General features: G+C 44.7%; 1 protein-coding gene across 2 annotated transcripts in view; it reads right to left on the bottom strand.

The window, feature by feature from the left end:
- LOC135907043 (DAZ-associated protein 2-like) overlaps positions 1-17038 on the bottom strand; it is a 140819-nt gene that overhangs the window by 94539 nt on the left and 29242 nt on the right. Inside the window, exon 2 of one of the 2 annotated variants that reach the window (XM_065438716.2) lies at positions 10207-10367. The exons of the other annotated variant lie outside the window; for it this stretch is intronic. Coding sequence (XP_065294788.1) covers positions 10207-10311 — 105 coding nt within the window. The 5' untranslated portion in view covers positions 10312-10367. The remainder of the gene's footprint in view (positions 1-10206; positions 10368-17038) is intronic. 2 annotated transcript variants of the gene reach the window in all.

Here is a 17038-nt window from a genome sequence, read left to right as displayed (position 1 = left end):
AGACGGAGTCGGCGCGATTGCTAACAGCGACGAATTGCTTTAATGAAAAACAAGGCACCGAACAGCAAGAAGCTTGGTTGCGGACGTCGCAGTAGCTGTAGGCCTAGCTGCGGTGGCCTAGCGCAGCGTTGCCGCGGCAGTGGGCGACGGCCAGTGGATCTGCGTGCGAGAGCGCGTGTTCTAAACGGCGAGATAATAAAAATGGCGGCGGAGGTGGCTTCGATTAATGCCGTTTCGGATCTACGATCATGGAAAAAGGTCCGGAAAATGGGACGGCGAAGAGTTTTTGCATCAGAAATTTCAGACACTCTTATACATTGACTATGCGGTGCCATGGCAGTGGCGCGAAGGCGTCCGATCATTGGGCATGTCCGAAAAGTCTGGCGTCCGGAAAATAGTTCGTTGAATGTAGTTGCAAACCCAACTGAAAACATTGCATTGCCGCAAAAATGAGAAAATACCGCGCTTTTGCGCAGTTGGCGCAAATGGCACTTGAGTGGGCGCAGCCAGGGGCAGGCAAGTCGAATTGTAGCAGAATGGCGCAAATGGCGCAGTTGGACCACCACTGCTGCTTCACCTCCACCGCCGGTCGGCCCAGCATTGCACTACTTTCGGTATTGGCCCACGTATGCGGTGTGCTTAACGCCTGCTTCACCTCCGCCGGGGGTCGGCCCGATATTGCACTATCTTCAGGCGGACCCGCAGCGGATGTGAAACTCTTTGCTTTTCGTTTCAGAGCTTTGAATGTCGTCAGCTTTCGCTGCCATTCCATCTTCACGGAGTGGCATAGTTGATAATTTTTTCACTCCTTTTGGATGGTGGTAGTTATCGGCACCTCCTGGGGTGTGGAGGCCAGTTTTGTCATCGATTCCGTGCCCGCGCGATTAACTCGAGATGAATTCAGTTGTCACTATCTATTGCAGCAGGCAGGGCGTAGTTTGTTGTTTTAATTATTATTTTATTTTATTTATAATACCCAACACAATTTTGATGTCACCATCTATTCAACAATCATGCGCATCCCCGTTGATTCGTTAGTTCAACCTTCTTTGTTTAGACTGATCCAGAAGCCAGGAAAGGGGTTCGGTTCATAGTCGGCTGGTCTGTATGCTCGTGGAACGAGTTGTGGCCGAAGAAAACGCCAGTTGCGTTTAACGTTTTCTTTTGTTTCATTATTTCCACGAGTGGCAGCTCGCCGCGACGCTGGCAGGTCCTCGGAACCATATATCCGCGATATGGGTTAGATAAGGTGGAAAATAAAATATTGCGAGATAGCATCCATTATCAGACCCTGCAATAACCCTTAAACCCATAGGCAATATGACTGTCGCCCGTTACCTCGTCTGGTTTTTCCCTTATTGTACAGCACTTCTCGTGCAAAATTGGCAACTGGAAACAAGAGTCGCAAGGAGCTGAGAAATTAAGCTATCTACTAAGCGACAACGCCGCCAAACAAGGAGGAAAAGCGAAAATTGTTTGTGAAAATATTTATGGACCAACATCTGTTTATTTAAAAAGGAAGTAGAGAAAACGCCGCTGGAAGTGGAGAATAATTCCGTGTGTTTTGAATGACGCTTCTACAGTTATCAATCGAGCCGCCTGACGTAGCCACTTCCCTGCTGTGCTGAGGGGGGGGGGGGGGGGGGCGTTCTAACCTACCGCGGTGTGCGCAGTACGTGTAGAACCGCAGCGTCCTGCGCTCTACGCGGTTGTACGGGACTGGTGACCACGCATGGTTATGCAACTTCCGAAATAACAGCACGAGTCGGTTTTGCTACATGGTAGAGCAGTAAACGAGGGATGCAACATGGTACAGCAGTAAACGAGGGATGCAAAAGAACTGCGACCGTTCCCCAAATATACATTTATCTAAAATTCTTCCATGGCTAATTCAGAAAACGTTACTAGAAATCTTCATTTTGCACTTTCGCTGGTTAACGTGTTCTTGGCAAGGTTCTTCCTGGGCATCTTTCATGCGCGAGTCCATTTGATGTGGTTCTTTGATTGCAAAGTAAAGAAGAGGTGTATCTCACAGGCGTACCTGTGAGGTACACGTTATTTCAATTCTCTTCTGCGGCTTTACGCGTCTTTATGGCAAATGGTGGGAATTATTCACATTTGTACTAGTAAAATTACCCTCCACCTCATTTGCATAGAAAAGATACCTTGTCCGTATGTAGCAGCAGCCCGTGAGCTTGGTCACACAGATTAATTCCATTCCTTAATAAGCAAGTCAATATTTTCGCAGCGAACTACTCATAGTCTACTTCTCTACCGTCCTTGACTACCCTTCTCTTGGCATCCATTCTGTAACTCGAATGTGCCCCCGGTTATCTGCCCTATGCATTACATAGTTGAAGAAGGCACTTTGGCTAGTTGGTGCTCATTGCAGACTTGAGATATCAATAACTAGCGTGAAAAAAACAACATCAAGAAGCACATAAGGAAGAACTCTAGACTTCAACTGAAATTTTTGTTACACAGAAACAACACAGGAGCTATCGGAACAAATTTATGAACAGGTTAATTTCACTTACGAACATTCTTGGTAACAGCCAGAGATGGGTGCTTACACACCTATACCCCGCTTTTTTGATGCAAAGTGGTTCGTATATTTCCCTATGTACCTGCTTCTGGAGCTGCCTGAGCACGTATGGCGATGATTGGCCTTGGTGGCGATGTGGCCACCAGCCACCAAGGCACTCAAAGCTGCCCTATGTTTCCTCAAGCCAAACAGGTCGGTGTTTAAACGACCGCTTGGGGGAACAAAGATAGGGCAGCTGTCATGGCTGGTGGCCATCTGGCCAATCATTGCTGTAAGTGCTCATGCACTGAGCAGTTTCAAAGCACTCATCTGCCCAGGCGGCTCTAGATGCAGGTCGACATGAAAATATTCGAAGCACTTTGCATAGAAAAGCGGGTGATAGGTGTATAAGCACCCCTTCCCTGGCTCTCGCCAAAAAAGAGTGTTCGTATCTCGAAATGAACCTGCCCATCGATTTGCTCCGATACCTCCCGTGTCAGGCAGGGAAAAGGAAAGATAAATGTTGCTTCCATGCGTCGAGGTCACATCCCCTGAATCCTATGTTTCTGTGTAGCCAAAATTTCAGTTGAAGCCTAGAGTTCTGTCCTGTGTGCTTCTAGCTGTCGTCCGTTCTTTTTCGCGCTAGTTAATGATGTCTCAAGTCTGCACTACATGGCCTGACCAGCTCCCTTCTTTACTCTTTATGTCAGCTAGGATGTCAGCTCCTTAGTCTGCTTTCTGAACCACACTGCTGTCTTCCTGTTTCTGCTGCCATCAGGATAGAAGTGGACATGACAAATGAAACTGAATGTCATTTAGACAGAGGAGCAGTGAGACTTCCTGTGCTTTACCTTTTGTTGTTGTACATAATAGTTGAAATTGCGCCAACACATCTTTTCCACCTTGTGATCTTCCCATAGCTGCGGCAAATAAATATATAGGCTTTAAGAAACTAGAAATGCAGTTTGCCTAAGAAAGAGAATACTCTTGCACTTAAAGGTAATGTGTATGATGCTCTGACTCCTTTGATGCATGTGCCTTGAGAGGTGTTGATGCTGTTCTTCATTTCTTTCTCAGCAAGCTTTACTTGATGGGTCTGACTTTGTATAAAGAAATAAGTTCTAAAGAAACCATAATACCTAACAGGCAGAAAGCCAAGTTTTCTTTCATGACATATTTTTTCAGACTGTACTAGTTGATCCATGATGTTCGACAGCGCAGACTTGTACAAGGGACATCAAAAGTGGCGAGAAATGGAACAAATGCTATCGCCTCTTTCTCCATCCTTTGTCGAGTTCACATTGTCTAACGTCATCGACCAATACCAAATAGCCCGTTTGCGTACCTGTACTAGTTGAGCCATTTATACTATGGTACTCTAAACCAAATGTGATGAATTCAAAATTGGTGCCTTTTCTATCTTTGTACAAATAACTGTTTCATAAAATAGTTTAAAGTGTTATGGTTGATATCATGTTTCGACACCACCATAACCTCATGAAATATCTTCATGGATGCAAAAGGTGCCTCTTGTGCAAGTTCCGTGCTAGCCTGACATGGAGAACAAACCTGGCAGAAGGTAGAGCACATGCTCTTTTGTAAACAAAACGCATGATTGCATTTTCTTGGCAGTTATTGCAATGTTTTCTGATGTTTATCTGCATGAACATTAATTATCTCAGCTGCTAAAGACACATCACTAGACACTGTGAGCAGAAAAAAGTCTGATTGTGCAGTACTGTTGAAGTCATGCAACATTATGTTTAAGCAAACTGGCAGGGATGCTAGCTGATAAAACGAAAAAGCTGACTTCAAGAAAAATTTGCACTCCTAAATGTGGAATTGAAATGCACTATGCTTATAAGCTACAAAAGATTTCCAGGATGATCAGACTAGTTACACTGGCCATTTGCTGATTCAATAAGGTTCACTGAAGCTTGTTTTTAAATTCACACTGTTTTTATACAGGGTGATGATTTTCAGTTTTGTGGAATTTTTAAATATAGCCCTGTTGCATATAGCATAATTCTAGTCCTTGAGCAAGAATATTCAAACAGGCAGATCTATCTTGCGCGAGAGATCGAAACATATTCAACTAATTAGAAAATTTTATTATCTTTCGAATGAATTACATTATAGCTAATATAAACGAAAAGAAAGCGGCTTAACTGAGGAACCCGATGTTTATTAATCATATCCTAAGAAGCCAGCAAACACTGACACCAAGGACAAGTTAGGGTAAATTACTTGTGAGTAACAAATGAAATAAAGAAATGATAAGTTAAATGGAAATGAAAGTGGATGAAAAAACAACTTGCTGCAGGTGGGGAACGAACCCATGTCTTCGCATAACGCGTTAGATGCTTTACCAATTGAGCTACTGCAGGCGCCGTTCCCCATCACTTTCTTGGGTATTTATGTTTCCTAGTAGAACCCTGGGAGTGTTTGCCAGCGCCACCACATATCTGGGGCACATATTGTAATTTACGAATCATAGCCAGTGAGATTACAAGGTGTATCTACTTGGAATTTATTTCCAGAATGGCGTCAGTTTGGAGATATGCATCATCAAACTTGCTGTAAAAATGCACTGTTGTTCCACTTACTTTAACAAAATGTGCTTTTATGCACTGATGCACAAAAGTAACGGGAACACCCTTGTGTATTGGTCTTTATCAGGGAAATATTCCTGAACTGGTGTCATCCTGGAAGTTCAAATGCATACGTCGTCCAAGCTCACTGGCTACAATTCATAAATTGCAATATGTGCAGTAATATAATTAGTTACGAAGTTATTAGTGATTTTTTAAAATTTAGTTGAGCATGTGTTTCGATTTCTCATGCTAGTAATGTCCACCTGTTCAAATGTTCAAATGTTCAAATAATATAGCTCAAGGACAAGAATTATGCCATCTGCCGCAGGACATTATTTAAAATTCCATAAAACTTAAAAATGATCACCCTGTACAATCCTACTACAGTGCTAAACATCCAGCAGCCTACTCATCACATATAAGAATGCCATAACAACACTGACAAGTGCAGTTTTCTGCGCTTCACAGATGAAAGATGTTGGCCATTAGAATGTTTGATCTCAGTGTAACTCACAATCATATAACTAGCAAGATCAAGTGAAAGCAGATCACAAACTTCATACATGAAAGGCTTTAACTGTGCTTTGATTAAAATAGCTAAACTTCTGTTAAGCTTGGTGGATTCATTGTGTTGTTTCAGTTAAAAGCATCTAAATGATCAAATGCTAAAGTGTTCTTGCTTGGAAGATCTTTAGTGAAAACCTCTGTAATAAAAATACCAGCAGGATTATGTGCTTGCTTAGTGGAGATGGCTAAGATGATGTCAGAAGGTGTAGGTAGGGCTTCTTTGTAGTAGAGATGCCAAATAGTTCTGACAGAGGGGTTGTTACCAGCCACTGTGTAAGTCAGAGATTAAGAAAAAAATGAAGGTCAGCTTAGTGATGCTTAGTATAAAGAGAACAACAGGAAAACGAAACAAGTAATGCTCTCAACTAAAATTTTAAAATTTCCGTTGAATATGTTACAAATAATTGTGTCAAATATTTTAGAGGAACCATGCTTGATAAACATTTGCAGAGCAACCACTATGACAATTAAGTGATCAAGAGCACACCAGTGAGGCGAATTTAGAAGCCTAAGATCACTAAATTCTAGTTTTGGGTCAGATGTCACACACAAAAACAAACTGTCCAGCGTTATTGCTGTAATATGAGGACGGTTAAGAAAGTAATGCCTCCAAACCCACTACTTTACCAGTAGTACTGCAAACATTTTGGCTCTTTATCATTAATGCACTGATGTTTAAGCTATAGAATGTCACTTGCCCCATCTTCCTATCTCTTCGCGTTCCAAAGTAATCGAGCAATGCATGGCATCCAGTGGTGATGTCCGGTTGAAACAGTGGGCTGTAATTGAATTTCTCACTGTGGAAGGTTCTGCGCCCTTCAACATTCATTGCCATCTGAAAGCAGTTTACGGGAATGCCTGTGTTGAAGTCAGCATTGTGCGTAGGTGGGCAAGTACTGAGAAACATCAAAATCCAGCCGCATCAAATGTCCAGGATCAGCACCGAACTGGACGGCCCACAACGGCTTCTTATGAGGATCATCAACATCAGGCAGACGAGTTGAATCGGGTCAATCGCAGGATCAAGCAACACCAGATTGCTACAACACTCGCTATTTCCATTGGTTCAGTGAACCACATAATTAAAAACCTCCTGGATTACAAGAAGAATTGAACTTGTTGGCTATGCTTCGACTTTTTTATGTCAGTCGTCAGTTACCGTGACACCCAACAAGGACAAGTCTTCTTGTAACGCAGGTCTTTAATGATGTGGTTCACTGAGCCAATGGAAATGGCGAGTGTTGTTGCAATCTGGTGTTGCTTGATCCTGCGATTGCCCCGAGTGAACTCATCTGCCTGATGTTCATGACCCTCATCAGAAGCCATTGTGGGCCATCCATTTCGGTGCTGATCCGGGAGATTTGATGAGGCAGGATTTTGGTCTTTCACAGTCCTTGCCCACCTCCGCACAGTGCTGATGTCAACACAGGCATTCCTGTAAACTGCAGTCAGATGGCCATGAATGTTGATATGCACACAACCTTCCCCAGTCAGAAATTCGATTACAGCCTGTTGTTTCAACTGGACGTCACCACTGGATGCCATGAATTGCTCGATTACTCTGGAACGAGAAGAAATAGGAAGGCGAGGCAAGTGACATTCGATAGCTTAAACATAAGTGCATCAATGATAAAGAGTTCAAAATGTTTGCTGTAATATTGGCAAAGTAGTGGGCTTGGTGGCAATAATTTCTGAATTGCCCTCATATAGTTGTGTAGTCTGTCTCTCCTACATTCATGATGTGGCAGATTAAATGCCTTATTTTTTGGAAATAACGATTTCTTGGAAGTAAGCACTATCTGTGCTTGTTTTCTTTAACCTGCTCTTCATGTGATCTTGAAATATTAAAGTGAATAATGCAGGGAAGTGCAGCTTGTCATGTTTCGTGTACTTTTCCTGACATTAAATTGCAACAAATCATTTTGCAGGTAGAAAAGAAGCAGATGGCTACAGCGATCAATGAAGAAATGGCTTCATCTATGATGGCTCGCCTTAGGACATTGGAATGGAGCTACACAAAGGCATCATCATCCTCGCCTGTGCCCTGGAACTTTGGTTTGAATGAGACTGTTCTTCAACGTAGAACAACCACAAGACTTGTCACCACATACAAGGCATAGTGCAAGCTCTAAATATTGTACAGGAGGCTAGAATAAAAGACCCTCCATGCAGTCACTCTGTGTCTGTGGTAAATGGGACCATTTCACGCAGAACACTCACACATGATTATGTGTTTTCTCTCAAAGTTGCTATGCCGTGCGTTTGGAAACACATTACCTATTGTATGCACACCATACATAACATTTCTGTGCGCTAGCCTGACTGTAGACTTACGAAACAAACAATGAAGTGCATATGTACCCGCTTCCACATGCCATACTTCAAGGGTTATTATATTGCTCATTACACCCGATAGGTGAAGGGGTAATATATTCCTGATCACACCCTTACACCCCGTGGGTCGAAGGGTAATATGTTGTTCAAAACACCCTCAAGGGATAGGGTGTTATTGGAATATAGAATAACCATCATAAGGGTGTAATTTCCTATAAAACCCAGCTTTTTCAAGGGTGCTAGGAAGTTAGTTATAGACACCGAAAAAAACCCTTACGGGTGTAAATTATTTTACAGTGTACGGCAAGGAAAGAAATTTTGTTCAACAGTATGCGACGCATTTGAAGCAATTAGGCTTACGGCACGGCACCTATCGGCTAGATTTGTGACTCAGTTAACGAAAAGCAGCACGGCCGTCGTGGTGCAGTAAATCTGAATTAATGAATCATACTGGGAGATGTTTGAGACGGTTTTTATGAGCCCCAATATTATTAACTTATTTCGGTATAGTTTTCCGGCACGCTAGTCGCACAGGGCGCTGTGACGCAGTTTCGCGTGTACTGAATTTTACTGCGACAAGTTTTGGCGCTTTCTCTGACCCCCCCCCCCCAACATTATTGTAAGTAATTTTGTTACTCTTTGGAGTACTCTTCAAGCGCAGTGCATGGCGCGCCTGGCGCTGTCACGCGGTTAGCGAAAAACAGCTCGGCCGTGGTGCGCAGTTAAGTTTCGCGCTTTAATGTACTGACAAGACAAGTTCGTGGCGCTTTCTCTGACCGCCCAACATTGTTGAAAATTATTTTCGGTACTTTTTTGTTACTTATGAGGCACGCTCGCAGTGCCTGTCTTGACGCAGCGAAGAGCAGCTCGGCCATGGTGACAAAGTTAGTTTGGCGCGTGCTGAATATTACTGAGACAAGTTTGTGACAATGTTTATGGCCCCGCAACAATTTAAGCCTTCTTTTGGTACTCATGCTTGCTGAAAACACCACGATCAATTGGCAAGAGTGACAACACGAGAGTGTGTTGCTTGTGCCGGCAACGCGCAAAAGATAACGCCAAGGAGCTCAAACACCAGGAACTTCCAACTCGAAAATTCTTGCTTCTGAACGACTGACGACAGGCTTTGCACCCACGCATCTGTCTTGAGTGCGAGTACAAGGAATTCTGCGAGCGTCCAGCATGGTCTGGTTGAGGGCCCGTGTGGTGGGCACCTCTGTGTATTCGTAGCGTACTATGGCGTCGACTGTAGCGAAGTTATTTTGGAAACGCGCAGTAGCCCGTGTATTCGTGCTCTTAAAGTGCAGGAAATAGGTCCCGGGAATAGGGGAATGCTTGGAAATAGGACGTCTTCGTGGTATGCACGGTATTGTTTGGTATGAGTCGGGTATTTTCAACGCCATGCATGTGAAAGCGAACTGCTTTCGTTTGTAGTGCCACCCATTCACCACTTCCGCACGTTTCACCTCTACACGCATTATCCGTATGCGTTAATACCAAAATGACACATGCTTGTAATTTACTCTTTTCAGCTGACGTCGTCCGGTGGAGCTTCGCATGGGCACTACTGCTGTTTACCTGGTGCGACAATGTTGGATGAACGCACAAAAAAGCGCGGAACGAGTATTTATGTAGAGCGAAATAAACATTTCCTCCTTTCATAAGGCGTTCTGCGTCTACTTGATGAAATTGCACGTGGCACAGATTCGATTGAGGCTTGTCAATATCGTTTGCAATCATTTTAATTAAATAAACGATGCCAAATTATACAAGACTGCGCGCGATTAAGCAGCAGACGCAAAAAAAAAAAAACGCAGAGTAGCGCAGCCGGCGTAGCGCGTGCCAGCTAGTGTTCTAAACGCGCACGCCCAAAACAAAAAGATGTTAACGCCATCGGCTTGGTGCGCTACAGTCAATTCGGCCGCTGGGCTCGATGGAAGCATCGCCTCTTGTTGAATGTCTTTATGACATACGTGCGAGATTCCCTCCTGTCGTTACATTTCTCGCATTCCTAATAAATAAAGGCGCAATAAAGAAGCGAGCCTGAACATATGGCAACTCGAAGCACTATACGGAGTACAGTATGCAGCATGGTTTTGCTGGCCTCGGGACGATCGGCGACGCGCAGAAGACGAATGTTAGTGCGCGCTCGGAGGCGCTCTCGACGACAGCGGGCACGGCGCTTACGTGCAGGCGGTAGGGCCCCGCGGAGCGGGAACGCCAGCCCTGCAGCTTCAGCAGGCACCAGTGCGGAAGGCACAACTCGATGCAGCACTGGCCCGGCACGGACATGATCTCGGGAGACGCGGGCAGCTCCGAAGCGGGCTGGCAGTTGTCGACCCTCTTCACTGCGAGCGTCGAGAAGGCCACACGGCGCAGCGCCTATAGTCAACCGGGCGACCGCGAACAGAAGGGATACATATTCACCTACGTCGTTTGCCTTTGGCCGGCTTTCTCGGGACAAACGATCGTGCCATATGCGCACTTTTCACACCCATGTGGAGTCATCTGTGCAGGCGTCGCAAGCGCTAGAAGGTCGCACTGTGTTACAAATACTCCGACGCAGTAGAATGCGTGCGTAGACGTATCGTGCTATTTGGCCAGACCAGCATGCAGTGCACGAAGAACTGTCGCAGGGTATAGATAACGGGACCTAGAAATAGCTTCACCAGTTCCTCATCACCGCACGAAAAAAAAAAAAGCGCTTGACCGTCGCAGTACTTTTCGTCCGGCAATATGAAGTTTAATTTGAAATTTCTTTCAAAAGTCATGTTGGAGTTACGTGTTCAAGAAATATTACAGCAGCAGGTTTCAGAGTTTAGCACAACCTGACAGAGTGAACTCCAATGATTAGGCTAGACAAATATTGTATACAAAGAGATCAAGCAGTAATAAAAAGGGTGAGGCCATGTGAGCAATGTAAATAATTAGGCAATGCTGATTACATTCAACAAAAACGGGTAAAAAGCGGTGGACTGTCGCACTACAGCTCATAAGGAAGTGTGACTCGGCTTACTTTTAACCCGTACAGTTGCCGACCTCTTGAAGGTCATCGCGCGAGCATGTACAAAATGTTGCTGCAGCGCACCTATCGCGGTCTCTTTCCGGTGAGGCAACACTGAGAATAGGAAACCACCACCTCTTACGACGTTCTTTTACGCCGTAATCGAACCCTGAATACACCATACCGTTTACTAAAAAAAAGACATTGACGTGCAACTCGTCGCACTGCGCTACCCGCTAAGAATGAAACACACGAGAATGTGAAACTGCGAGTATAATGCATGGCTAACCATCTGTGAAAAGGAAATCGCTCGTATGCACTCGGCGCCATCTCCCTGTCTGCGAATGTTGGCACGGAATATTTCTTTTTCCTGCACTGCAGTTACGACGGAGATTTCTCGATGGACAGAGAAGCCCGTATACTGGCAACTTTGATGTGGAATATCTCCGTCGTTTGTGGTCTTCCTATGCTTCTGCCACCAAACATCCCCAATGGACTCTTATGGCCGAGGCATGCTCACTCTGCGCGTCCGTTCCGCCTGCGTGCGTACTGACGCCTGCCGGGTGGAACGTGTCGCAAAAATCTGCGCCACCTTTTAAAAACGTATTGGAATCGCATCAGCTCGCAACATGGGACGTATTCTCGGACGATTGCTTTCAGAGCGCGCTGCACTGGCTGGTTGAGCAAAACCTATCGAATCATCCAACGCACTCTAGCACGTATTTGTTAGGCTAGTTGGTGCATTGTATTTAAGAAAAAAGCAGTCAAGAAAAGACGCACACAGGAAACATACACGAAGACAGGAAAGAGGCTACCAGCCTCTTTCCTGTTTTCATTAGCGCAAGCTCTTGGGCCAGTTAATGCATGATGAACTTGAAGACGGGGGTACCAGCGAAACACAAAGGACGCGCACACAAGGAAAAGGCGTTAGACACGGACAGACGCTAGACTTTCACCTGTACATGTCTTGAGAGGAGTTGAAGATGCGCATGCGTCGGAGGTTATGTGCGGCAATGTGAATTCCAATAAAGTACAGTTGAAAGTCCAGCGTCCGTACGTGTCTAACGCCTTTTCCTCGTGTAAGAACTAAAACATAAGAGCGCATGCTCGTGTACGGCCAAGCCAAGGCAACCCCGAAACATCTAAGCGCCAGGCACTATCAAACATTTATGATACACCAGCATCCTTCTCACTCAGTTCAAGTCTAGTAGACTTGAAATCAATATGATATGCCTACGCTAGCCTCAAGCATGAGGCCGATGGCGCTGCTCAACACAGCGATCACTGCGGTTGGCGAGCAAGCACGATACATATACATGCCATGTGCGTCAGCATTGCCTTTTTTGCCCCGTAAAGCCGTAAGGATGGCATAAAAAGAATGCGACGGCTATTTGTGAGGACAAAATTTCCCTAATACGGGTGAGTGCGTCATAGCGAACGGGACGAACAAAACCGAAAGGAAAATTCAGTTATCATCATCTTTCTCAAAAAAGAAAAGAGCAAACGGGCTAACGCCGTAAAAGATGCCGCATGCTTGGACCATGCACTATATGGAGCAAAAATATCTATAGTTCAGCATCTATACCACTGGTTCGGACGCTCGCGCAGTTCGTAAACGGTCACTTTGCTGGACAAGTGTAATTCACACTGTAAGGTACGGTGTTATTACTAACCAAAACTATGCTATTCATGGGTGGAAACCACGTCCACTGAAACAAGTAGTCATGCAATTTAATACAGCTAACAGTTTTAACGCTTCTCAAAGTATAATGGCACAACTTCTACGGTAGAAGAACGGTACCCACGCTGTTACGATTGTCGGGTATGTTTCATTGCTCCTGAACCGCAGCTTAGAACTAAAGGAGAATACTGATATAAGGTTACATTTGTGAATGAAATTTTCAGAAATACACAATTGATCTCCGAGTATCGCACTGCGTGCTCCGTCCGCCTCAACGCCAGCAGAAAGTCAGGCCACATCGACTTAAACAACTTCAGTACGTGTCACAGAACTGTTTCCAAAAACTACCGCCGAGCCTGCTCCTGCCATGCAAGGCGGAGCGCTCGCCCAAGCCGGCATGCCGACTGCCCATGGATGGCGCCAATGCGTAGCAATATGGTGGCGCCCATGAAAAAACGGTCTATACACGTATTGCATGCAAACACAAAGTGTTGCATAAGATCAGGTTCTGCTGGGAGCCTGCATACCCGCAAGCTTCTCATGCCAAATGTATACACGTCGCATTGAAACATATCGGAGTCGCCAGCAATGGAAATCCTTCCAACCAGTCATGAACGCTACTGTATCGCGGGCTGCACTGAAGAAAGAAAAATGGTGAAGCTGATTCCAACGACACGGCTTGGCCATTTTTTCCGTTCGTTTACTGCGACAGCAAGCAAAGATTAAGTTGCCGCCACGTAAGCGTGAGCAAAGCTGTTCAACTTTACTAAACTTCTTCAGATGCTCATAATTATGTGCGATTTCATCCAATCTTTTGCAAATCTTGTTTGACCTACACATTCTCTCCACCGGCATTTCTTTATTCTTTCTTCAAAAAACGTTTTTTAAGAAGCTGCATGTTTCTGCACCGCTGCGCTGTAGCCATCGGGCCATCTGTATGGCTTACTATAGTTCCTTTATACCCGTTCCTGCGATAGCTATCATAATGGCATATCTAGCACGAGCCAGACCATGAGGTGCTCGTTCCAGAGGTGCGCGAAGCCACAAATAACGTATGGAGAGGACGGCCCAAAACTCTCGTCGCAGTAAGAAGTACTGCACGCGTGGAGTCACGAGAAGATGGACAACGACGTGGCGGCGACGGTGATGCGCGATCGCGCGTAGGGAAGGCCGCCGGTGGTCTCGAGCTTAGAACGTTAAGCCTTGAAGTATCGCCGGGGGTGATGTGGCTGCGTGATACGGCAAAGCGTCGTCTGCTGTCTAGTTTGCCCCCCCCCCCCCCCCCCCCGTTCATTGGCAGCAGTTTCTGAAGACACCCGGGAACCGCGAGAAAAGACATCCGTCCGATGTCAGACCATATAGTGCAGTTCAGTCTTTTATCGCAGTAACCGAGGCGTTCAAAGACTGTCACTCAGAGCGTCAAGCAATCAGTCTTTTTCATTTTTCTGCGCTGCCCTCTGCCGCACGCCGCACAAAACGTTTTGGAAGCGTGCCGGGGCTTTCGCCGGTTGATTTGTGTACCGCAGAGAAAGGATTGAAACAAGAGGGGACACTCGGCCAAAACTTGCAAACAGGAAATACGTCACGCTAGTATTAATGCCTTTTCCTTGGGTACGTGTCCTTTGTGTTTCGCTGGTACCCCCTTTTTCAAATTTACTGTCGTATTGTATGTTTCCTGTGTGAGTCTCTTTTTTAGCTGTCTTTTTTCTTAAATAATCCAACGCCCCCGTGTTCTACATCATGCAAAAGTGATTCGTCCGAGAATCCCCATATATCGCTATCTATACTTGGTTTTGTTCGGCGGGATGGCGCAGTTTCTAGTCATGCTACTGTTACGTCTCGACACCGCCAAGGGTGTTATTTGAACGTTTGCCCCGTGTCAAAACACCGCACCTGCTATTCAGACGTCAACACGGTGTGGACAACGACTAAACGGTATTAAAGGCGGAGACTTTTCGAGAGTGCAGACAGAGGGTCCTGATGTGAACTGAGACGTTTAACTTGCTGCTGCATGGAGTGGGCTTCCGCAACTGTAGCCGTGTAGCTAAGTTAAATAAACCCTTTTTCCTTCCATTTTCTACAACCTGACGTAGTAGTAGATGGGACTGGTGGATTCCATGCCCTGAACGCCACCCTAGCCGCAACACTAGTGACAGCTTGCAAGAACACGCAATACACGCACAGCGGTCACAGAATACAGCTGTGTAGGTCAACAAGTCACTCCTCTTAACCACTGAGCACGCGTGTGGGACTTCGAGAACAACTTTCTGAATTGCTTGCATTTGCTTGTTAAGGATTTTTTTTTTTACTCTGCAGATTTCAAGAATGTGCGTAAAACACTTTGATGCCTGAAATGCCTTTTCGTTTTTTTTTACATATATAAAGTTACAAAAGACGAAGCACGGCATACAACATGCCTTTTTGGAAATTAAATGTTTGCTGCTTGCAAACTTTCCAAAGGAAATCAAACTTAACTGAAGCGAAAAAATAACAGGTGTTAAGTTCTTACCGTGCGTAAATACGTTGTGTATAACCGGTAAACTTTATGCCGCAAGGAAGTGAAGGTTAAGCAGCGAGTGTACAATTCATTAAAAGCAATATGTATGTATAATGCTCACTTTATGCAGATATATACTCATCAGATTTTTAAAGGAGAATATTTATATGAAAGCAAATAATTTATACTGCTGGTAAGATACCTTATTCAGATTGAAAGCAAATAAGTACATTCTTTCTAGCTGGGCTGGGTGGCCAATCTGTTGCACCCTTACTAATTAGACATACCTTATTCAGCATTTAAACAATGTGCAGCACATTACCGAAATGCACAAAAGATTAATCAGTACCATGACAGGCATGCTCCCTCTCTCAGCCATGACACCAAACATGGATTATCGACTTGAGAATGATGCTGTCAGCATCATAAATGCATGTTCTATTTCTCTGTTTCTATTCTTTTTCCCTATATAAAAAGTAAGCTTGCACAGGACGCACATAATGAGTGAACAATTGTAAGCTCTACTCCGGTTATTTGAGCGAGTTGGGCATGGGCTGCGTGTTATGTAGTAACACCCTAGCTAGTTAATGCACCGCCACATTTTAAGAAAATTTTAGTGCCATTTTTTATTTTCATAACTAGAATTTTAGTGTCATTTTTAATTTTCATAACAATCTAACGCGTAGTTATTTGGGTTTGGCTTTTTTTTAAATACCTGCAGCGCCTGACGGCACTATTGCAGGGAGTAAGAATACACAGTATGAGGCCAGCGTGCAGCAAACAAACTACCGCGCACCATTATACATCCAACATCAAAGCTCAAAATAACACTTATGTTCGGCATTCAGTAATTTGCTGTGGCAGTTAATTCCGCCGACTGATGATTTACGGGAAGAAAATGAGCCACGAAAGACGTACATTTGTTCCACAATTAATTTTTCTTATTTTCCATCGATGATCACATTTTTGAGATGTAAAACGAGGGGGCAAAAGGTATGTTTCCCTGTCTACTTTAACCACGGTACAATAAATTTTGAAAAATCATCTCTAATCGCATGTTTTTTTATGCGCCGGCTTAACAGCTTCCATCCCAGCCCATCCATAAGTGTAATAACACTAGAAGTAAAGTTATATTTATGAGAAACAAATTGAGTAGCGCGGTTTTCTGCGAGTTCAAGCATATTATAAAGGATCTTAGTTTGCAGGTTCCATACCACACAGGTGTGCTCTAATATGAATCTTACATTAGTAAAGTAGTTCTCTAATTTTGGGAGCCGCTGTCCTTGCAATTAGGTTTGACAAAAATCAGCATTTTGCAAGCTCTCACCGTTACATATTCAATTTGCTTAGTCCAAATAGGATGAAAACTTAAAGGAGTACTGACATAAAAAAAATCCACGTGGTTTTTTCTGCTTTAATAAGTAGTTAATGACCCAGTAATCACGGCACGAAACCTCCTTTACTTCAGAGCGCGACAGGTAAGTATTTGCTGTCTTTTTTGTAGCGACCAGTCGAAGTTTCGGTTCCAGAGAGCAACGAGACAGGACAAACGGGAGTGTAAACAAAGTGGTCACGTGTACGCAAAAAAAAACATGACGTATGCACGTGCGACTGCCGCATCGGTCGGACGACCGCAGCCAATGACAGCGCCGGTAGCGTGAACGTCATGGCCACGTGGTAGACCCGGCGAGCGGGCGCCTCGCCGCTCCGATCATGTCTGTTTTGTTTTTTTCTGGTCGAAACGCGGGCCTCTTTCGCCGCTGACGACGGCACATAAATGGGCTACAATTTCTTTCTGACACGAAATAACTCCTAGAATAAAGTGACCTCGAAAGAG

The sequence above is a fragment of the Dermacentor albipictus genome, unplaced genomic scaffold (assembly GCF_038994185.2).
Source record: "Dermacentor albipictus isolate Rhodes 1998 colony unplaced genomic scaffold, USDA_Dalb.pri_finalv2 scaffold_14, whole genome shotgun sequence".
Lineage (NCBI taxonomy): Eukaryota > Metazoa > Arthropoda > Arachnida > Ixodida > Ixodidae > Dermacentor > Dermacentor albipictus.
This window is presented reverse-complemented; position numbering and strand designations above follow the sequence as displayed.